General features: G+C 44.7%; 2 protein-coding genes across 6 annotated transcripts; both read right to left on the reverse strand.

Annotated features, from left to right (window-relative positions):
- Nucleotides 1-1669: 1669 nt before the first annotated feature.
- LOC123162835 (uncharacterized) lies at nucleotides 1670-2715 on the reverse strand. Its single transcript, XM_044580592.1, has one exon. The coding sequence runs from the start codon at nucleotides 2668-2670 to the stop codon at nucleotides 1771-1773; it is 900 nt and encodes a 299-aa protein (XP_044436527.1). The 5' UTR covers nucleotides 2671-2715; the 3' UTR covers nucleotides 1670-1770.
- A 3651-nt stretch (nucleotides 2716-6366) lies between these two features.
- LOC123155979 (translation initiation factor eIF-2B subunit gamma) lies at nucleotides 6367-14915 on the reverse strand. 5 transcript variants are annotated; one of them, XM_044574156.1, is made up of 13 exons: nucleotides 14656-14914; nucleotides 14486-14581; nucleotides 14315-14392; nucleotides 12403-12483; nucleotides 12092-12311; nucleotides 11960-12018; nucleotides 9673-9722; nucleotides 9498-9585; nucleotides 9161-9403; nucleotides 8991-9083; nucleotides 7916-8020; nucleotides 7187-7303; nucleotides 6367-6970 (listed from the first exon to the last, which is right to left on the reverse strand). In XM_044574156.1, the coding sequence occupies exons 1-13, from the start codon at nucleotides 14719-14721 to the stop codon at nucleotides 6905-6907; spliced, it is 1362 nt and encodes a 453-aa protein (XP_044430091.1). In that variant the 5' UTR covers nucleotides 14722-14914; the 3' UTR covers nucleotides 6367-6904. The 5 variants fall into 5 exon arrangements, with proteins under 5 accessions (XP_044430091.1, XP_044430090.1, XP_044430089.1 ...); XM_044574155.1 differs by having other exon boundaries at nucleotides 9498-9722; nucleotides 14656-14915; XM_044574154.1 differs by having other exon boundaries at nucleotides 14315-14581; nucleotides 14656-14915.
- Between the last annotated feature and the right edge of the window lie 8759 nt (nucleotides 14916-23674).

The raw sequence follows: 23674 nt of genomic DNA on the forward strand, positions 1-23674 counted from the left end.
TCTCAACAAGAGGGTCGGTTGGAATTTCCAGTTCACATACCTCCTAGATAAAAATATCTATGTCAACTTGATAGGCATAATTTGTCATAAACACGAAATGCAACAAATAGTTATAAAAGAGAATATACCACATCCGAATCATAAACCGGACGAGGACCGACGGGGACGGATATCAAAACCATGACACTATGTATAACAAACAACATACAGGTAAGAAAGTTATACAAGTAACTATATATCTAAATCACACAAACATGATTTTTTATATAAAAAAGATAAGAACAAGAGGCTCACCAAGGTGGTGCCGGTGACGGGACGGTGCCGGCGATCGATGGTGGTTAGGACGGGGACGGGAAGGCACTAAGTAAACCACACCTATATATGCAAACTAAGAGTTAATTTGAGCTTAAATTGCATATAAATCAAATAAACTACCACATATAATTACTCCCAAACTAAAACCCACAAATCACTATACTTATAGAGCATTGCAAGAGCTAATCTAGCAATGAGTGATAAAAGGACAAAGTTGCTAACCTTTGTGATCACTTGGATGGATGGGGGCCTTCAAATCTTGACAAATTTTGGGGAAAATGAAGGATGAGCTCGAGCTTTGGGGAAGAACAGAGAGGAAAGGAAAGGGGAAGAACAGAGAGCTCGGTCGCGGGTTGGACGAAGGGTTTATATAGAAAAATCTTTAGTCCCGGTTCATGACACAGACTATGACTAAAGGTGAGCCTCTAGTACCAGTTCGTGCCACGAACCGGGACTAAAGGGGTTCGTGGGGCCCCAGCGTGACACCAGCCTGCCACCACCTCTTTAGTCCCGGTTCATGGCACGAACCGGGACTAATGATGCCCGCCCGTCTAGCCATTGGAACCGGCACGTTTACAAACCGGGACTAATGTGTCTCATGTAAAGTAGTTTTCCTACTAGTGTTAGTGCGCGTGGCAAACCTCTCATGTGTATATAAGCACTGGTTTGAGTTAATAAAAATAGTTAAGGTCGCGAGGGCTGAAGCAAACCATGTAGCGTCTATGATTGTCACCCGGAGGGAAAGCTAATTTTCTCCCTGGTGAATGTGTGTGTGCGTGTGTGTTTCCTTCTCGAGTGTGTGTCCTTGTGTTCTTTTGAGAAACAAAGAAACAAGAGAGAGTTGTGTGAGGCAACCAAGAAGAAGAAGAAGAGTGGCGCTGCGAGGAGGCAGCGCCTTGTTGATCCGTGACGGCGACAGCGGTGCGATGCTGCCAAGACGACGGTGCGAGGCCATTACAAGGAGACACGATGTGATGCCGCTAAGGTGGACGACGGCGCGATGCTGTCACTCGAGTCAGTGCAATGCCGACGACGGTGGTGCGATGCCATCGTCATCATGGAGAGTTGGTGCGAAGTCAATGTTGTGGTACGATGCCGCAAGATGTTGATGGCGTGGTTCTCGACGTTGCGAAGGCATCGTCCTCGGCAAGGAAAAGTCGCTACATGCGGCAAGTGGAGGCGGGTGATATTATTTACATCAAATTATAATGCCACAAAATAAAGTTCAAAGTAGAAGGACGTTCCTAGCTACATCGAGCTCAACCACAACCTTTTCTTGTATCTGTTCTCTCAAATTACACAATGAACTATATATATAAACTAATATGAAGAGATCAAAACTTGCCTACTCGAAAAAAATAATCAAAACTAGCCTGCCTACAAAATCGGGTCCATTACAGTATATACGAAGTGCTGAAAAACAGCCCTGATTAACTCCTAACAGTATGGAAGCAATTAAATGCTACCATTATAGTGCTCAGCAAAAATAGCATATTTCAACATTAAGAGGCCTTTGGCAGCTTCTTGTTCCTTGCCACTGTAGTTCGGCAATGTCCAAGGTGCTTTATCTACCCTTCTCCTCTCGGCTTTGTAACATCCGTGATCACCCTGGAAATCAAGAGCGTTCACGTCGTCGTCCACCACAACCCGCATATGATCTTCTCTCCTGGCATGGCCGCTCTTAGCTCGCTTGTGCTTTTTGCCACGATCTCTCCGATGGCTTCCGGTGCTATCGGCGTGTAGGTAATAGTGGTTGTTGCAATCTCTCTTGCCGCTCCGATCACCAGCACGGCCAACATGGACGAAGTCGTCGTCGTCGTCGTCCGCTGCAGGATAGCGAGCTGCGACGGCAAGCGGTCGGGTGCGCTTACATCCGGTGCACCAGGAGCTATCGCCACCGCCCTTGCTCCTGAACACGAAGAGGCAGCGCTCGCCGTCGCCGCGCCTGCACGCGTACAGATCGAGGCGCTCTCCTCTGCACATGCGGCTCTCCTCCACTAGCCTCCTCCACTGAGCCCCCATGACTCGGTACGCCCTGTTAGAGTTGAGGTAGCGGAGGTTCACATCCTTCTCGCGGCCCTCGGCATCGAAGACCTTGACCGTGACTGTGTTCTGGGCGTTCAGGCCGTCGTCCCGGAGCTCCTCCAGCTCCGGGAAGAACTTGGGGATAGAACCGCCCCGCACCGTCTCCTTGGTGAGGAGCAGCCGGTTCTGCCCCGGCTGGACGTCGGACTGCTCCAAGGTCTTGGACAGAGCCCAGTCGGCGTCGTACACGCCGAGGCTTTCCATCACCTCCCGGTGGCGCGCTTCTTCCACGGGGTCGATGCGGCGGCGGGAATCCATGGCGCTGTTCATGCGATTGCGCGGGGGAGATCTTTCGTACGTCTGTCCACCGGTTGAATTTGGAATGCCACTGCGTCGGTTACGTGCGAATATATAGGTAGTTAGGATCGTTTATATGGCAAGCATGCACGCCTCGGTGGTTTGATGTACGGAAAGAGATCTTTCCTTCTGCTTTTTAGTTAGTGAGATCTTTGCTTTTGTTGGGACTAATTGACTTGCAACATATTCATGGATGGAAATCAACGGCTGGGAAAAGTGCAGCTCAACTTTGGAAAAGATCTTGCCCATCTATCCTTGTGTAAACTAGTTTAAACTGTTTGGAAGCTAGCAAAGCCAAAATTCTACATGTCTTTAACAGCCATGTTTAAATTTTATGAGATCAAAAAAGCATGATTAATTTTTTTTAAAAAAATATGTTTACCTTTTTTTAGGACTCTAAGAGCATCTTTAGTCTACGGCCGGCCGCGGAGGATCCTTTGTCTTCCCATGTCCGGCAGCCGCTCACCGGACTGCCGGGAGTCCCGGAGGTATATGCTTCAGCTTTAAGGACGGCTCGCTTTCCCGCCGCTCATCGGAGTGGAACCGCTGGCTGATGCTTCAGCTGGAGGGGAAGGGGGCGCCTCCGCTTCCGTGAAGACCGGACAGGGGCTGCTGATGGTCTGCACTGAAAAGAACCGGGCAAGAGACCGATTGTGTACGCCGGCGTCGCCTCGGCGGTGGCCTTCCTGGGACCCAAGCGGCGGTCGCCTCCCATGTTCTACTTTCCCTCCATGTAGGAGGCGGACGCGGACGTGCTGACCATCGACTCGTTGATTTTCGCGCAGCCGGCTTCTTTCTCTGTCGGCAGGGCGCAGTTATGCGCGCGTTGACCGCGGATGGCGCAGTCGTAGGAACGGGAGGGGCGTGCGGCTCGTCCATGGTAGCGACATTGCCCATACCGCCATGGTCCCCGTCGTGCCGGCCTGGAGCAACTCGCCACTCCTCCGCGAGCTGGCTTGGAGCGGCGAGTTGCTGAACCATGCGTCGGCTTGGGGCGGCGAGTTGCTGAACCATGCATCGGCTTGGGGCGGCAACTTGCTCCGTCGGGTTAGGTGAGAGAGGTGGAGCAGTGAGCTGCCTCGCTCGTATCCGGCGGGCTCGGCAGGGCCACCCATCCGGCTTTTATGCCGGAGAACTGCTCTTCCTGCTCGTCGGATGCCATTGAAAGGGTGGAGAAATTATGAAAGGAGGAGATGGGGAGAGGCGGACTTGGTGGTGCGATTCTTGCTTGGCGTTTGGCCTCGTTTAAATATAGGGCAGAGGGGAGGAGCTTGCCCAGCGTTGCATTTAATGCCAGCCCGGTCACGAACGGAATGTGGCTGGAGTAGGTTTCTATAATGTGGAGCAGTGCGCTCTACAGCGGCATGAATGCGGATAGCTGGCACAGCTGGCCCCAGGCGGGAACGCGGGCGGGCAAAGGAGGGGTTTGGGTGGGCCAAGACGGTCAGAAGAGGGCTTGGGAGCGGTCCAGACTCCTACAAAGCCCCACATGCCTGTCTTCAGTTTGCGGGAGAAAGTAAGTCCGGACCGCGTTGGATGACTTTCACGGTCCGGACAGCACGGTCCAAACAGATGCGGGAGGTTTGAGGGTTGGTGTTGAAAATGCCCTAACTGCCCATATATGGGTGGAAATCCAGGGTTAGGAGGAGGAAGCTCATCTTTGGAAAAAGATCTTGCACGTCTATCTATCCCCATATAACAAGCAAGCCAGAGTTCTACATGTCTTCAACAACCATCTTTATTAGTTAAAAAAAACTATCTTTAAGCTGCATATCAGCGATGGAACCGCGTCGAGCTTGGATGAAAAGGTGATCCGTCATTCTATTCTTCGGTGACTGCGGTGGTGGTGCCGAAGGCAGGTGATGGACGTTGGTGTCAAACTCGGAGATGTTCTGCAGTTTTGTCATGTCGGTCCTTACGTGACTTGTACTTTGATCTTTATCATATGAACGAGACAAGTATTATCATGAAAAAAACAATCATCTTTATTAGTTAAAAAACATCTTTATTCCCCTCAACAAAAAACTCCTTTACCTTTATTAAGGAGAAAATACATGTAACGATGCTCCATGGTTTTCTTTCAAGAACACACAGCCGATATATTAAGATAGAAAGCATGCGTCAAAAAAAATATAGATAGAAAGCAAAGATCATGTACTCCCTCGGTCCCAATATTCTTGTTTTAGATTTGACTAAATACGAATGTATCAAGTCACGTTTTAATATTAGATATATCCGTATCTAGAAAAATAGACAAAAATTTGACGTTTTAATATTAGATATATCCGTATCTAGAAAAATAGACAAAAATTTGAGACGGAGGAGTACGGATGGGCGGCACGGACCGGCAGCACAAGAAACAAAACACCCAGTATAATCACGGGATCACTCTCCTAGGGCTACCGTTTCCCACCTGCTTCCACTCGATGCAATAGTTGCGGATCTTCTGGACAACATCATTCACTATGCTCCACGTTTTTCCAACGCGACACTGCTACACCTGTACGATGATAGCGTGAGTACTATTGATTGGCCACGCGGCCGTGACCGTAGAGTGCTCGTGTTGCATCGCGAGTGACCTGTGGCTGTCGTGCAGCATGCTCAGATCGTCGCACCGTATCACGGTCCATGGTTTAACATACCACCATGTACTCCTCTACATCTTTGTCTTGACCACCATGAGGTTTAATCTATGGCAGTGCTAGGTGTTGGTGGGCGGGGAGTCTGCCGTCTCTCGTGTCATCCGAACTTGACTTAAATCATGAATCAAGTGCGTCTGATCATAGCAACAAAAAGGTCGGGAAGTAATATTTTTTGTGTGTATGCACAATAGTCGCAACACTTATCTTGTGGTCTAATGCAAATCATGCAAAAGTGTCATAATATTTCAAAGACGCAAACAAAAGTTATTTTATGCATGCAATAAATGTCCATTAGTTGCCACAAACTGTGGAGAAAATGGGTCACAAAGTCACATCACATATAGCGCAACATATGCAATAACACAATTACACAAACTCTTAAGGGGCCTTGACGCCTCAGGCTCACCTGCAACAAATATGGCTCGCCCGAACCTCACAACTGCCGGTGCCACTACCATATCCCTTGAGCCTGCTGGCGTGGATAACTCCTATTTAGGCCTCTCATGCTGGGATGACGGTGTAATATGAGAGAGAGGGAGAGTTAGTTCATTGGCAATGGAGACTTTGCTCCTCGCGCGGTGGTGGAGGATCTGAAAGGTGCTTTTCTCGGCCGGTGGATCCAGATCCACTCAAGATGGTCTGCTGCTCAGAATGGTCAAGGAGTAGAAGGAAGGGGTCGCCGGCGCCGGCACTAATGGTAGATGCAGAAGGGCTCATCGGATTAAATCAGTGCAGATGGTACAATGAAGGGGATCGAGCACGGAGGGGAAAGGAAGCTGGCTGCAGCGAGAGATAGCGATGACCGGTAATGGTTTCTGTTACCGGATGGGGAGGGCATAAACGAGAGCGAATAGGTGTGCGATTTGATTATGCGGTATCTGTTTACAGACCAACTAAACCAAACGTGTGTGTCGTTTTCAGGTGCCTCCAGAATAGGTGTGCGATTTGATTATGCGGTACCTGTTTACAGACCAACTAAACCAAACGTGTGTGTCGTTTTCAGGTGCCTCCACAATGCGATGACGGCTAAAAACACGAACCAAAACACCTCCATAAGATATGGGACATATAATTGTTGTGTCATTTGATCCCTGTCCGAAAGTGCACATTAATACTACTCCTTATACTTTGGGGGTAGTTTCAATTAACACGGTTTTGGCCATTCGGAAAACAAACATTTAGCGCGGGAAGCATTACTCGCAAACCAGCTCAAGGCAGCAACCACATGTAGGCGAAACAGATTGCATGACTACCCTTTTTCTTTACTTTTTGACAGCAGGTAGAATGATTGATCCAAGCAAGCCATTGATCCAAGACGTGCCATGAATCCATCTCGAGATAAAAAGGAGCCACTCCATGAAACCATCTCACTAACTGCAGTTCACATTCAGAACACGATAAATTTTCAGAATGTTACTGGAACCAAAATTCTGCTATCATATCTCAAACGAGAAACTGCAAGAAAAGAAATCTCAAAACAGAACTGTATCCCCTTTCTTTACTCCTAGGGGTGCATCTGATACGCACATGTGCTCAAGTCCACCGCAAAACAATCAAAATGTGCTCTACTTTCTCGCCAGGGATTCTGACTTGTGATCACTACCAGTAGTCACAGTATAACCAGCTCCAACCTGAAATTATTTCACCGACAAAGCACTATATAATAAATTGTTTCAACTTTCAAGCGAACTAACTGTACAAAGCGCAAATTATATATTTAATTCGTTTTTCATTTCATTACAAGGACTACTAGCATTAACTGAAATGCTATCAGCCAACATAACTGAAATTTTTCTCCCTCAAGTTTCAGTTACTTCTGAGTACAGTTGGTCAGAGGAAAAAAATACCTGGCAATCTTTCAGAACGGCACGCTCTTGAAGTTGCACATTATTACATACAACAGAACCTTGGATGTGACAGCCATCTTCAATAACCACATGGTTCATGACAACAGAGTTGACAATCTGCAACAGACGGACAGAAACAGTTCTTTCATAAGAAAGAAAAATACTCGCTTGATATGATTATTTGCAGTAAAATGGCATGCTAGCTTCGCAATGATGTAACCATGGTATAGAAGGTGGCAGCATGCCGGAATCCACTAGGTTGGCAATAATGTATCAGCAGGATGTTCTATTCTTTTGGCTGATCAGAAGGATGTTCTAACTTCAAGGCAATTGTAACGGCAACATAGCGAGGTGCCAGCAGTAAATCAGATGTGACCAACTAGATGTCTAGATCTTACCAAGCTTCAAGAAAAAACTTGTACTCCCACAAAACTTGTACTTCAAGAAAAAAAACGTTGGGAGTAAAAGAATTCCCACAAGCAAAATGAAGCCTAAGCAGATTGGTTTTTACTTGTTCCCACAAATTGTCTTACACATTGAACCTAATACACTCGATATGATTATTCTAACTTTGAAACCTGCAAACCTGCCCAAGAAGTAACATTGGACCTTCACATTTGCACAAATATGGTGCCAACAAGCAAAACCTCATAGCATGCTACGCAAGCATAATTCCAGTTGAAATTTTACAAGAAATCAGCATCAAAATATAAGACATCGCTTTATTACCTTCACATTCGAACCGATACGACAATGACGGCCAATCACAGATCGCTTGACACCACATTTGTCACCTAACTGTGAACCCTCAGCAAGCATGCACTGTGGCCCGACCTAATAAACCATAAGCCAACATACGTTGCGGAGGGGGTTAGAATGTGCACTAGTTGCAAGTAATCTACCATCAAATTTACACAGAACAGAGTCCTAAATATATGTGCCAATGCAGCACGAAAGCAATATTAAAATCTGTTCATCAAACCCACAACCAAGATCATTCACCAGAAATATGGAATCAAAGGGGTATAATTTAAGAAATAGATTACAACAGATAGTTCCAAGGCATCCAGTTTCCTAAGGAGAGTATAAATGGTAATACAGGTAAATTATATATGTATGTAAGAATATAAATTAAACATCCCTCATCCAACAAAGCGTTTTTTTGCTGGGAAGTATAACATGGCATAGTGTCATCACTGACAATTCTACTGTTTCATCAGTTTTACAAATCACAAGAAAATGATATTGAGTAATACAGGTAAAATGGCAAGGTTAAATTTGACTAGTGGTGATGCGATTCAAAGAAAAAAATCTAATTAATGTGATTCTGCACCAACATATTGAGCCAGCCAGAACCTTGAACCTGGGGCCCTGCTGCTGAAGAAAGTTGTTTTTCTCCCTGGTCCCTTTCCTTCATGCAAGTGTGCATGCAGACACAGGACTCCGCCTCAGATCAATAACTGTATATTAATCGTTGGAACCGAAACAATGTCTTGGTTCGCTTTTTTCTCTGACAACTAGCGTCAGCCTGCTCTAGTGTATGGAATTGATTCGAACCATCCTTCGAATCAATTTTGGGCAACCTAGAGATGGTCTAAGATTCATACCACAGATCACTTATTTGAGCCAACAGATCGATCAATATTCAATACTATCTTCAATCTAGCTCACCATAATTTTCTTATAAAAGACAGGGTAGCATCAAAACTTGCATTCAGTATGGCATTTTTAGCATCCATCTTCAGTATTTGCAGAAAACCAACCAAAGATGCTAGTTATGGAATAAGTATGAAAGTAGACTCACTGTAGTCTTCGATCCAAGCACACACGATGGGTGGATGATGTTATTATGTGAAGAGAAGGAATAACCAGATAGGTGACTAGCTTCCCCTATAACCTGCGATATTGTTGTTAGTGAAACTTTCAAGCAACACCCAACCAAAAACAAAATGCATTGCGGTGTTAGATCCTTACATCTCGATTGATATCACAGTACGCCTGAATGGAGTTCAAACGGTGACAGTACTTGTTTTTACTAGCAATATAAACACAGCACCTATGTGTTCCGCCGCCTGAACTTGGTAATAAATCTTGCTTGAAAGCAGATGGTGCAATTGCGCGATGTTGTGACAAGCACTGTAAATTGCTGCTGGGCGGAACTACAACATTCCCAGTTTCATCAACTATTGTTCCTTCACCGCCTGATGGAGCTGACCTCTATACAAATTGGGAACAGTTAAGTGCTTAGAAGAATCTCGAGAAATAAACTGTGCTTAGGAAGAAATCATTATGTATTAAGAACGAAGTATACCAACTGGCTCTTCACTAAATATGGGAGTACTTCAAGTCTGATGCTACGGTATGTTTCTTTCTGTTCCAGTACATCCTGCAATGTTGTCCTGTGATCAACAGTATCAAAAGATTGCTGAGCAAGGACCGCTTGTAAAGAGATGGGATATGAAACATTTAAAAGAAAATAGAAGAACCTATTAAAGGCATAAAGATGAGCATCCATCAGGTCACTTCGAATTTCCATCTAGAAAAAGGAAGGCAGGGTAGATATTAAGTTGAGTTCACAACCGAATAAACATCCGAACTTTTTGAGATTTCTGAAATGAAGTAAAATCAAATCATGGTAGGAAAATTTTAGGAGCTTCAGTTATTATCACTACAAACATGCAGGTCAACTAACAAACGGCAGCTGTCAAAAAACGGGGGGAAACATCTCCAACCTCATTCAACCCATTATCACCGCAAGTTAAGTCCCAAATTTCAAAAGATCCGAGTTTGCAACAAAATTATAGCAGGTACATGCAGAGAACAATCAAGCTGGTAAGATTGCAAAGAATGGCTCCACAAAGGAACAGCAACCCATCTGGATTGTGTCCTCATAAAGTTTCCCTGCCTTGCTTCAGTCAAGGGGTGCACCTTTTTTAATATGCAAATATGCACCACTAGAAACATACATAAAATATATTTGGTCCACATATTCAGCCAACAAATTAGTAATCACTCATTCATTTCTGCACAGTGGATAGTAACATCCAGCCAAAGTAACACTTATGTCCCATATTGAATCTTATCATGGGGTTGTCAGTCATTAAATAGTGTGCCGTCTTTATCCAATGAAAAAATGTCAACAAAATTTGCTCATACTAAGTACACGTAATATAAAGTCCAGTGTAAATGACTCAGTAGTTTTCAATGGTTCTGAACACAGTCCACTAGTATAAATTGATGACCTGAAACTTAATTCACGAGTTGCTAAAATACTAATGCAGTAAAATTGCTAAAAAAAGGATATACTTAGATCCTAAAAGTTTTGTCTAGAATGTCAAAGTTATCATGTGGCTATTAATCATAACACTAAACCGGGAAAACAGCACCCAAAAACAGAAAGAATTGCACGCAGAAGAAAAAAAACTGCCCTGACTGGTTTGTCTTGGCTAGTTTGACCGGTATATGGAACTCGGTACGTAGAGAAAAACAGTTGTGTAATAGGATATTTCGAGTATACACCATGGCAAAACAGACAAACTGAAGGGGAAACACCTACCCTAGTTAGTCCAGTCCAATTCAACATCCAAAGCACCCCGGACCATACAAGTACAACCTAATCCTCCCCATGGCAATCGTGCAATTTACACTTCCAGCCCCGATGTGAGTGGCACTTCTGCCTCCAGCTCTCAGGCACACCATCTCTAGTCTGCCATGCAAAGATGGCATCACAAGCAACCACGAGTCCCTGTGGTTTTAAGATTAGGAGGTTCACAGCACTTTGAGCACTCCATCCATTTATTAAATGCATGTTTTCCAGTGTTGAGGCTTGCAAATGGCTTGTCAAGGGATTGTTTATTATAATGACAAGGAATTTAGTTACACGTGATTCCGGTTCGTCTCTATTTTAGCAAGGCAGCCGATAAGTCAATGGAAGACGGTTGACTTGATTGGTTCGATAATGTCACGCCTTTTGCCTTGCCAATACATTTTAGATTTTTAGGTGCAAGTATCTGTTGCTAGGTTATTCTGACTATTCTTCCATTAATCTTAACTAGGTGAGATTGGTAGACAGCAAGTTGTTGTGACATGGCCCACTTGGTGCTTTCAGCCTTCTGCCTTTAAAACCTTGAAGCATGTTCTAAAAAGGTGGACATCTTGCCTGCCTGGGTGTTAGCTAGTACAAATTGAACTAATGCCATGACAGTCCAGCTACAGCTGTCCCTCGTTTTGACTACGATTCGAGCAATTGCGGTGAACCGCTTGCACCCCTAGTTTTAGGCGCTACCATCTTGGCCAGCGCCTAGCATCTTTTAGAACAGTGGTTCAAAGCACAAAGTTCTACATGGGCATCGCATCTGAACTTCCACTTGTTAACTGTTACTTTGATCTGTTGTACTCGCAATTCACCGTCATAGTTCCACAAATTTCCTGTTAATTTGGTAACTATGGTGTTTACTGAACACCAATATAGTTCAGTTTTCACACAGACTAATCTTAAGTTTATTTAGTAATTTTGGTATCGAGTTTCGCATACCATATGAAAACTATCATATGAGCTCCCATAGTTATTCCTAAGTAAAAGATAAAGATATAATAAACTCAGGTACACCCAAACTAATTATGACCCGTTCGTATTCCTTCACACATGATAGTGTCACAGAACATAAGATATTGCACTGGAAAGTGAAAGCGCAAAACACTGTTAGGAAATAAGTTCACTTTATTTGGATATGTATGTTAAGAGTTCATTTGATATGTTTAGATGCACATTACCTGACCTACAGCTCGAATTTTTCTCTTATAAACTCGAACATCCTTTTCAACATCAGTTCCTACAAGTAACATTTGACAAGCAGATGAATTATGAATGACAGGTACTACCTAACTGCAATACAATAAACAAACCTGATACAACATGCAACAAGAATTGTCTTGTTATGTCTAGCCCAACTATGTTCAGTCGACATGGTTTTTTAGCCTTATCTTTCCCTCCCGAAGAAGCAGCATCTGAAGGACCACTAACAGGAACAGAACATAGTAAAGCAGTAACAGCTGCACCATTTCTTCTATGGGTAGCAGCAACAGCCCCAGGAAGTACATCAGTTACTAGGTCGCCGCTAATCACCTATTAAAATACGGCCAGTGCATTAGCATTTTTATTACTCCCAGCATGCATACTTTTATGTTCCTGAAAATATGGGAAAGCTTATCATTACCAAAACATCATTTGCGACCAGTCTCTTTGAAATAGCTCGTAATGCACCAGCAGTTCCAATGTCCTCAGTAACTGCAACTACCTACACAAGAAAGAAAGAAGTTACCTCCAGATATAAACTAAACAGTTCCAGTTACTGAAAATTCTAGGATTTTAACTTGAATAGCACTTTACGACATTCTTAAATAGAATGTGATAATTATGATTCTTATTACACAAGCTATTTGAATTTTATAGATCACTCGTATTTAAACTAGTATCATTCTACAACAACAACAACAACAACAACAACAACAACAAAGCCTTTAGTCCCAAACAAGTTGGGGTAGGCTAGAGGTGAAACCCATAAGATCTTGCAACCAACTCATGGCTCTGGCACATGGATAGCAAGCTTCCACGCACCCATGTCCATAGCTAGCTCTTTGGTGATACTCCAATCCTTCAGGTCTCTCTTAACGGACTCCTCCCATGTCAAATTCGGTCTACCCCGCCCTCTCTTGACATTCTCCGCACGCTTTAGCCGTCCGCTATGCACTGGAGCTTCTGGAGGCCTGCGCTGAATATGCCCAAACCATCTCAGACGATGTTGGACAAACTTCTCTTCAATTGGTGCTACCCCAGCTCTATCTCGTATATCATCATCCCGGACTCGATCCTTCCTCGTGTGGCCACACATCCATCTCAACATACGCATCTCCACCACACCTAACTGTTGAACATGTCCCCTTTTAGTCGGCCAACACTCAGCGCCATACAACATTGCGGGTCAAACCGCCGTCCTGTAGAACTTGCCTTTTAGCTTTTGTGGCACTCTCTTGTCACAAAGAATGCCAGAAGCTTGGCGCCACTTCATCCATCCGGCTTTGATGTCTCAACATAGCCGGTCCCAAGCCCGGGTGTAAAGGAGGAGGGTTGTGATAGGCTTGGCGAGCCAACGTAAAAACTCAGCCACTCTTATGGAGATGAAACCCAAACTAGTTTCATTCTACAGATTTATAAAAAGATGTCTCCAAGCAAGAAAATGCAGGATAGCACGTAAGGAGAAGGTTACAAACTAGTAGCCTGTATTAGAAAAAATTGTTATACTGAATCTCCAATATGTATCATACATGCACCTAATGAAAAAAAATCACTGAAAACAGATATGAGATCAAACAGTTGAAGTTACTGAGAATTATAGGATTTTAACACCTTGATTAGCAATTTGTGAAAGTCTATGATCGAATGAGCTGATTATAGTTCGTACAAATACTATGCTGATTTAGCGGATCATACATATCCAAGTAATTTCATTCTATAGAAAGATGTTTCCAAGTCAGTAAAATGCAGAATATCACGTAAAAAAGGTTAGAAAATAGTGGCCCATATTAGATAAGATTGTTAAAATCGTTAAACCGAATATCCAATATGTAGCCTAATAGTCAAATGAACATAGTACAACAGCTATGCAGCCCTTCTGACTGATATCACAATTCACAGACCTGATCAACCAACATCTTCACCAGAGACTTAGCCCTTGTAACTTCTCAATCTGGTTACATGGTGCTACCGCTAAATCCCAGAACTCCATAGCATTTGATCTCTAGTTACCCATCGAAACCAGCACACTACCGTAGAAGATCCACAGCACTGCCAAAACAGCCCACTGAAGTAAAACTCCACTAACAACACACCAAAAAGAGTTGACCCACAAAAGTTGGCAATCTTTAGAGATGCTTTCAGTTACATGTCAAAATTCTTGTTAAGCATAATTGAGGCAACCATTAGCCTATTCACTACCAAGTTGAAACAACATGCCAAGCTAATGCAGCAAGAAGCTTCTAATGGATAGGAATTAGGTGATCCTAACAGCAATAGCAGCACCCAGAGTCCTGTATTTCAAGCGGGCAAACGCGGAATCGGCCTCAACTTACCTCCACGACGAGGCGGTCCAGGTAAGCACTAGAGATCCACGCGCCGACGAGGCGGGCCGCCTCTTGCCCCTCCACCACCTGCAGCAAACGCACAGGCGCATTAGCCAATGGTAGCGCCCAGCTACGGAGCGGAGGCAGAGCAGAAATAGAAGAGCTCGGTCGCTTGCTAACCACGATGATGTCCTTGAGGTCGCTGGACTCGAGGAGATCGAGCACGTAGGAGATCGCGGGGCGGTTGGCGACGGGGAGGAGGGCCTTGGGAACGTCCTGCGAGAAGCAGACGGGGGGATTAATTAGGGTTGTTGGGAGTTAGGGGCGGGGTGTCGTGCTCGGTAGTAGACCTTGGAGACGAGGGGCGAGAGCTTCTCGGAGGTGCCTCCGGCGAGGACGACGACCTGGAAGTCCATCTCCTCCTCCTCCGGCGGCGGCGGCGGCGGATGAGGTCGACGGGGAGGGTCAGGTCAGGGTTTTGTGGTTCGTCTCCTTCCGGCGGCAGTGTAGTGGGACTGGGAAGGATGGGAAGCTTCCGGGTTCGCTTTCTCAACAGTGGATGCACAATTTCATCTGCCCAGTGTATTTTACGTTTTCTGACCTAAACTGAATTTCTGGATTTTTCGTCGAGGTATCTTAGTCCCCGTTTGGATTGTCGTTTTCCTTCTAGATACAGTTGTAAAATATACGGACCTTCGCCGGTCGTTTTGGTTTCAGGCTGGAAATAGCTCTTTGTAAGTTACACCCCGGAAGTTTTTTTTTTTGAGTGGGAGTTACACCGGGAAGTTAAATACACTTGTATTAAAATACAACCATACCAAGCGCGGTTATTGGGAAACGTTTCCCTCCGGAGCGCCGGCTGAAGCGACGCGCCGGTCGCCTCTGTCGCTAGCGCACATGCCTTTATGGCCCACATGCAGGGGCAGAATCCCCTTTCTTTCTCCATCGATTTCTTCTCCACTGAAACAGAAATCGCTCTCGTGCTCTTCACCACACACCACGGCAAGATCTCCATGAATCCCCACCACTTCCCATCTCCTCTTAATCCTGCCTCATGTGCTGTCTGCCGCTCGCGCAAGGCCGTCGAGGTAATTTTGCCAGCGGGAGCGCCCTCTCCTGTTTCTCACCGCTTTTCTTGTGTGCAGGTACGACGTGGAGCGATGACCGCCTGTGCTACGAGCTGGCTATGTGCTGTTGCGACGAGCGGTGATCGACTGAGGTGCAGGACGACCAGCGGCGACATGAGGTGCGGGGGTGCTGCACCCGCATGCACGCAAAGCTGGAACCGGCGCGCCGAGGTGCTACAACCGGCATGTGGCCATGTCACAATCAGCGCGCGGCAGCGACGGCCATGCTGGCGATTTGCTACAACCACGGTGTCGACAGCTACAACCGGTGACAAGAAATGCTATAACTATTCACAGTGATGTTACGACCCGCCCACGGGGTCGGTGCCGCACAGAGGTGCTCGAGCGGCGAGGTTATTTTTGCTGGAAGCGACGAGTTGGATTGCTGGAACCGTGGTCACTAGATGTTACCACGGCGACTCCCAGATGCTACCACAGGTGAACTCTCGGATGCTTCATCCACGTGCTGGAACCGTGTTCACTGGATGCTACCACGACGACTCTCGAATACTGCATCCATGGCACCACCCGCGGGAATGGTTTGAAGGAAATATGCCCTAGAGGCAATAATAAAGTTATTATTTATTTCCTCATATCATGATAAATGTTTATTATTCATGCTAGAATTGTATTAACCGGAAACATTATACATGTGTGAATACATAGACCAACATAACGTCACTAGTATGCCTCTACTTGACTAGCTCATTAATCAAAGATGGTTATGTTTCCTAACCATAGACATGTGTTGTCATTTGATTAATGGGATCACATCATTAGTAGAATGATGTGATTGACATGACCCATTCCGTTAGCCTAGCACTTGATCGTTTAGTATATTGCTATTGCTTTCTTCATGACTTATACATGTTCCTGTAATTATGAGATTATGCAACTCCCGTTTACCGGAGGAACACTTTGGGTGCTACCAAACGTCACAACGTAACTGGGTGATTATAAAGGAGTACTACAGGTGTCTCCGAAGGTACATGTTGGGTTGGCGTATTTCGAGATTAGGTTTTGTCACTTCGATTGTCGAAGAGGTATCTCTGGGCCCTCTCGGTAATGCACATCACTATAAGCCTTGCAAGCAATGTAGCTAATGAGTTAGTTGCGGGACGATGTATTACGGAACGAGTAAAGAGACTTGCCGGTAACGAGATTGAACTAGGTATTGGATACCGACGATCGAATCTCGGGCAAGTAACATACCGATGACAAAGGGAACAACGTATGTTGTTATGCGGTTTGACCGATAAAGATCTTCGTAGAATATGTAGGAGCCAATATGAGCATCCAGGTTTCACTATTGGTTATTGACCGAGAATAGTTCTAGGTCATGTCTACATAGTTCTCGAACCCGTAGGGTCCGCACGCTTAACGTTACGATGATAGTTTTATTATGAGTTTATAAGTTTTGATGTACCGAAGTTTGTTCGGAGTCCCGGATGTGATCACGGACATGACGAGGAGTCTCGAAACGGTCGAGACATAAAGATTGATATATTGGAAGCCTATGTTTGGACATCGGAAGTGTTCCGGGTGAAATCGGCATTTACCGGAGTACCGGGAGGTTACCGGACCCCCTAGTGACCTAATGGGCCTTAGTGGGCCTAGTGGAGGAAGAGGAGAAGGGGCCAAGGGGCAACCGCGCACCCCTCCCCCCCCCCCAAGTCCGAATAGGACAAGGAGGGGGGCGGCGCCCCCCTTTCCTATCCCCCCTCTCCTCCTTCCCCCCAAGTCCTAGTCCAACTAGGAAAGGGGGGGAGTCCTACTCCCGGTGGGAGTAGGACTCCTCCGGAGCGCCTCCTCCTAGGGCCGGCTGCACCCCCCCTTGCTCATTTATATACGGGGGCAGGAGGGCACCCTAGACACACAAGTTGATCTACGGATCGTTCCTTAGCCGTGTGCGGTGCCCGCCTCCACCATATTCCACCTCGGCCATATCGCCGCGGAGTTTAGGCGAAGCCCTGCGCCGGTAGAGCATCGTCATCGTCACCACGCCGTCATGCTGACGAAACTCATCCCCGACACTTTGCTAGATCGGAGTCCGAGGATCGTCATCGAGCTGAACGTGTGCTGAACTCGGAGGTGCCGTACGTTCGGTACTTGGATCGGTCGGATCGTGAAGACGTACGACTACATCAACCGCGTTGTCATAACGCTTCCACTTACGGTCTACGAGGGTACGTGGACAACACTCTCCCCTCTCGTTGCTATGCCATCACCATGATCTTGCGTGTACGTAGGAAATTTTTTGAAATTACTACGTTCCCCAACAGTGGCATCCGAGCCTGGTTTATGCGTAGATGTCATATGCACGAGTAGAACACAAGTGAGTTGTGGGCGATACAAGTCATACTACTTACCAGCATGTCATACTTTGGTTCGGCGATATTGTGAGATGAAGTGGCCCGGACCGACATTACTCGTACGCTTACGCGAGACTGGTTTCACCGTTACGAGCACTCGTGCTTAAAGGTGGCTGGCGGGTGTCTGTCTCTCTCACTTTAGCTGAATCGAGTGTGGCTACGCCCGGTCCTTGTGAAGGTTAAAACAGCACTAACTTGATGAACTATCGTTGTGGTTTTGATGCGTAGGTAAGAACGGTTCTTGCTAAGCCCGTAGCAGCCACGTAAAACTTGCAACAACAAAGTAGAGGACGTCTAACTTGTTTTTGCAGGGCATGTTGTGATGTGATATGGTCAAGACGTGATGCTATATTTTATTGTGTGAGATGATCATGTTTTGTAACCGAAGTTATCGGCAACTGGGAGGAGCCATATGGTTGTCGCTTTATTGTATGAAATGCAAACGCCCTGTAATTGCTTTACTTTATCACTAAGCGGTAGCGATAGTCGTAGAAGCAATAGATGGCGTAAACGACAACGATGCTACGATGGAGATCAAGGTGTCGCGCCGGTGACGATGGTGATCACGACGGTGCTTCGGAGATGGAGATCACAAGCACAAGATGATGATGGCCATATCATATCACTTATATTGATTGCATGTGATGTTTATCCTTTATGCATCTTATCTTGCTTTGATTGACGGTAGCATTTTAAGATGATCTCTCACTAAAAATTATCAAGAAGTGTTCTCCCTGAGTATGCACCGTTGCCAAAGTTCGTCGTGCCCAGACACCACGTGATGATCGGGTGTGATAAGCTCTACGTCCATCTACAACGGGTGCAAGCCAGTTTTGCACACGCAGAATACTCAGGTTAAACTTGACGAGCCTAGCATATGCAGATATGGCCTCGGAACACGGAGACCGAAAGGTCGAGCGTGAATCATATAGTAGATATGATCAACATAGTGGTGTTCACCATTGAAAACTACTCCATCTCACGTGATGATCGGTTATGGTTTAGTTGATTTGGATCACGTGATCACTTAGATGACTCAAGAGATGTCTGTCTAAGTGGGAGTTCTAAAGTAATATGATTAATTGAACTTAAATTTATCATGAACTTAGTACCTGATAGTATTTTGCTTGTCTATGTTTGTTGTAGATAGATGGCTCGTGCTGTTGTTCCGTTGAATTTTAATGTGTTCCTTGAGAAAGCAAAGTTGAAAGATGATGGTAGCAATTACACGAACTGGGTCCGTAACCTGAGGATTATCCTCATTGCTGCACAGAAGAATTACGTCCTGGAAGCACCGCTGGGTGCCAGGCCTGCTGCTGATGCAACTGACGACGTTAAGAACATCTGGCAGAGCAAAGCTAATGACTACTCGATAGTTCAATGTGCCATGCTTTACGGCTTAGAACCGGGTCTTCAACGACGTTTTGAATGTCATGGAGCATATGAGATGTTCCAGGAGTTGAAGTTAATATTTCAAGCAAATGCCCAGATTGAGAGATATGAAGTCTCCAATAAGTTCTACAGCTGCAAGATGGAGGAGAATAGTTCTGTCAGTGAGCATATACTCAAAATGTCTGGGTATAATAATCACTTAATTCAACTGGGAGTTAATCTTCCGGATGATAGCATCATTGACAGAATTCTCCAATCACTACCACCAAGCTACAAGAGCTTCGTGATGAACTATAATATGCAAGGGATGAACAAGACAATTCCCGAGCTCTTCGCAATGCTAAAAGCTGCGGAGGTAGAAATCAAGAAGGAGCATCAAGTGTTGATGGTCAACAAGACCAATAGTTTCAAGAAAAAGGGCAAAGGGGAGAAGAAGGGGAACTTCAAGAAGAACAGCAAGCAAGTTACTGCTCAAGAGAAGAAACCCAAGTCTGGACCTAAGCCTGAAACTGAGTGCTTCTACTACAAGCAGACTGGACACTGGAAGCGGAACTGCCCCAAGTATTTGGCGGATAAGAAGGATGGCAAGGTGAACAAAGGTATATGTGATATACATGTTATTGATGTGTACCTTACTAGAGCTCGCAGTAGCACCTAGGTATTTGATATTGGTTCTGTTGCTAATATTTGCAACTTGAAACAGGGACTACGGAATAAGCGAGCACTGGCCAAGGACGAGGTGCGCGTGGGAAACGGTTCCAAAGTCGATGTGGTCGCAGTCGGCACGCTACCTCTACATCTACCTTCGGGATTAGTTTTAGACCTGAATAATTGTTATTTAGTGCCAGCGTTGAGCATGAACGTTATATCTGGATCTTGTTTGATGCGAGACGGTTATTCATTTAAATCAGAGAATAATGGTTGTTCTATTTATATGAGTAATATCTTTTATGGTCATGCACCCTTGAAGAGTGGTCTATTTTTATTGAATCTCGATAGTAGTGATACACATATTCATAATGTCAAAGCCAAAAGATGCAGAGTTGATAATGATAGTGCAACTTATTTGTGGCACTGCCGTTTAGGTCATATCGGTGTAAAGCGCATGAAGAAACTCCATACTGATGGACTTTTGGAATCACTTGATTATGAATCACTTGGTACTTGCGAACCGTGCCTCATGGGCAAGATGACTAAAACACCGTTCTCCGGTACAATGGAGAGAGCAACAGATTTGTTGGAAATCATACATACAGATGTATGTGGTCCGATGAATGTTGAAGCTCGTGGCGGATATCGTTACTTTCTCACCTTCACAGATGATTTAAGCAGATATGGGTATATCTACTTAATGAAACACAAGTCTGAAACATTTGAAAAATTCAAAGAATTTCAGAGTGAAGTGGAAAATCATCGTAACAAGAAAATAAAGTTTCTACGACCTGGTCGTGGAGGAGAATATTTGAGTTACGAGTTTGGTTTACATTTGAAACAATGCGGAATAGTTTCGCAACTCACGCCACCTGGAACACCACAAAGAAATGGTGTGTCCGAATGTGGTAATCGTACTTTACTAGATATGGTGCGATCTATGATGTCTCTTACTGATTTACCGCTATCATTCTGGGGTTATGCTTTAGAGACGGCCACATTCACGTTGAATAGGGCACCATCAAAATCCGTTGAGACGACGCCTTATGAACTGTGGTTTGGCAAGAAACCAAAGTTGTCGTTTCTTAAAGTTTGGGGCTGCGATGCTTATGTGAAGAAACTTCAACCAGATACGCTCGAACCTAAATCGGAGAAATGTGTCTTCATAGGATACCCAAAGGAGACAGTTGGGTACACCTTCTATCACAGATCCGAAGGCAAGACATTCGTTGCTAAGAATGGATCCTTTCTAGAGAAGGAGTTTCTCTCGAAAGAAGTGAGTGGGAGGAAAGTAGAACTTGATGAGGTAACTGTACCTGCTCCCTTATTGGAAAGTAGTTCATCACAGAAATCGGTTTTTGTGATACCTACACCAATTAGTGAGGAAGCTAATGATATTGATCATGAAACTTCAGATCAAGTTTCTACTGAACCTCGTAGGTCTACCAGAGTAAGATCCGCACCAGAGTGGTACGGTAATCCTATTCTGGAAGTCATGTTACTTGACCATGATGAACCTACGAACTATGAGGAAGCGATGATGAGCCCAGATTCCGCAAAATGGCTAGAGGCCATGAAATCTGAGATGGGATCCATGTATGAAAACAAAGTATGGACTTTGGTTGACTTGCCCGATGATCGGCAAGCCATTGAGAATAAACGGATCTTTAAGAAGAAGACTGACGCTGATGGTAATGTAACTGTCTATAAAGCTCGACTTGTTGCAAAAGGTTTTCGACAAGTTCAAGGGGTTGACTACGATGAGACTTTCTCACCCGTAGTGATGCTTAAGTCTGTCCGAATCATGTTAGCAATTGCCGCATTTTATGATTATGAAATTTGGCAAATGGATGTCAAAACTGCATTCTTGAATGGATTTCCGGAAGAAGAGTTGTATATGATGCAGCCAGAAGGTTTTGTTGATCCAAAAGGTGCTAACAAAGTGTGCAAGCTCCAGCGATCCATCTATGGACTGGTGCAAGCATCTCGGAGTTGGAATAAACGCTTTGATAGTGTGATCAAAGCATATGGTTTTATACAGACTTTTGGAGAAGCCTGTATTTACAAGAAAGTGAGTGGGAGCTCTGTAGCATTTCTGATATTATATGTAGATGACATATTATTAATTAGAAATGATATAGAATTTCTGGATAGCATAAAGGGATACTTGAATAAAAGTTTTTCAATGAAAGACCTCGATGAAGCTGCTTACATATTGGGCATCAAGATTTATAGAGATAGATCAAGACGCTTAATAGGACTTTCACAAAGCACATACCTTGATAAAATTTTGAAAAAGTTCAAAATGGATCAGGCAAAGAAAGGGTTCTTGCCCGTGCTACAAGGTGTGAAGTTGAGTCAGACTCAATGCCCGACCACAGTAGAAGATAGAGAGAAAATGAAAGATGTTCCCTATGCTTCAGCCATAGGCTCTATCATGTATGCAATGCTGTGTACCAGACCTAACGTATGCTTAGCAATAAGCTTGGCAGGAAGGTACCAAAGTAATCCAGGAGTGGATCACTGTACAGCGGTCAAGAACATCCTGAAATACCTAAAAAGGACTAAGGATATGTTTCTCGTATATGGAGGTGATAAAGAGCTAGTCGTAAATGGTTACGTCGATGCAATCTTTGACACTGATACGGACGATTCTAAATCGCAAACCGGATACGTGTTTTTATTAAACGGTGGAGCTGTAAGTTGGTGCAGTTCTAAACAAAGGGTCGTGGCGGGATCTACATGTGAAGCAGAGTACATAGCTACTTCGGAAGCAGCAAATGAAGGAGTCTGGATGAAGGAGTTCATTTCCGATCTAGGTGTCATACCTAGTGCATCGGGACCAATGAAGATCTTCTGTGACAATACTGGTGCAATTGCCTTGGCAAAAGAATCCAGATTTCACAAGAGGACCAAGCACATCAAGAGACGCTTCAATTCCATCCGGGACCAAGTCCAGGTGGGAGACATAGAGATTTTCAAGATACATATGGATCTGAATGTTGCAGACCCATTGACTAAGCCTCTCTCACGAGCAAAACATGATCAGCACCAAGACTCCATGGGTGTTAGAATCATTACTGTCTAATCTAGATTATTGACTCTAGTGCAAGTGGGAGACTGAAGGAAATATGCCCTAGAGGCAATAATAAAGTTATTATTTATTTCCTCATATCATGATAAATGTTTATTATTCATGCTAGAATTGTATTAACCGGAAACATTATACATGTGTGAATACATAGACCAACATAACGTCACTAGTATGCCTCTACTTGACTAGCTCATTAATCAAAGATGGTTATGTTTCCTAACCATAGACATGTGTTGTCATTTGATTAATGGGATCACATCATTAGTAGAATGGTGTGATTGACATGACCCATTCCGTTAGCCTAGCACTTGATCGTTTAGTATATTGTTATTGCTTTCTTCATGACTTATACATGTTCCTGTAACTATGAGATTATGCAACTCCCGTTTACCGGAGGAACACTTTGGGTGCTACCAAACGTCACAACGTAACTGGGTGATTATAAAGGAGTACTACAGGTGTCTCCGAAGGTACATGTTGGGTTGGCGTATTTCGAGATTAGGTTTTGTCACTCCGATTGTCGAAGAGGTATCTCTGGGCCCTCTCGGTAATGCACATCACTATAAGCCTTGCAAGCAATGTAGCTAATGAGTTAGTTGCAGGATGATGCATTACGGAACGAGTAAAGAGACTTGCCGGTAACGATATTGAACTAGGTATTGGATACCGACGATCGAATCTCGGGCAAGTAACATACCGATGACAAAGGGAACAACGTATGTTGTTATGCGGT

The sequence above is a fragment of the Triticum aestivum genome, chromosome 7B (assembly GCF_018294505.1).
Source record: "Triticum aestivum cultivar Chinese Spring chromosome 7B, IWGSC CS RefSeq v2.1, whole genome shotgun sequence".
Classification (NCBI taxonomy): Eukaryota; Viridiplantae; Streptophyta; class Magnoliopsida; order Poales; family Poaceae; genus Triticum; species Triticum aestivum.

Excerpts from the sequence above, each read along its gene's own strand:
- LOC123162835 (XM_044580592.1), bottom strand. The coding sequence starts at position 2,670 with ATGAACAGCGCCATGGATTCCCGCCGCCGCATCGACCCCGTGGAAGAA.
- LOC123155979 (XM_044574153.1), bottom strand. The coding sequence starts at position 14,721 with ATGGACTTCCAGGTCGTCGTCCTCGCCGGAGGCACCTCCGAGAAGCTC. Across the intron at positions 9,723-11,959 it reads AAATTCGAGCTGTAGGTCAG|ATGGAAATTCGAAGTGACCT; the intron begins GTAATGTGCATC and ends TCCTTTTTCTAG. Across the intron at positions 9,084-9,160 it reads ACTGTGATATCAATCGAGAT|GTTATAGGGGAAGCTAGTCA; the intron begins GTAAGGATCTAA and ends ACAATATCGCAG.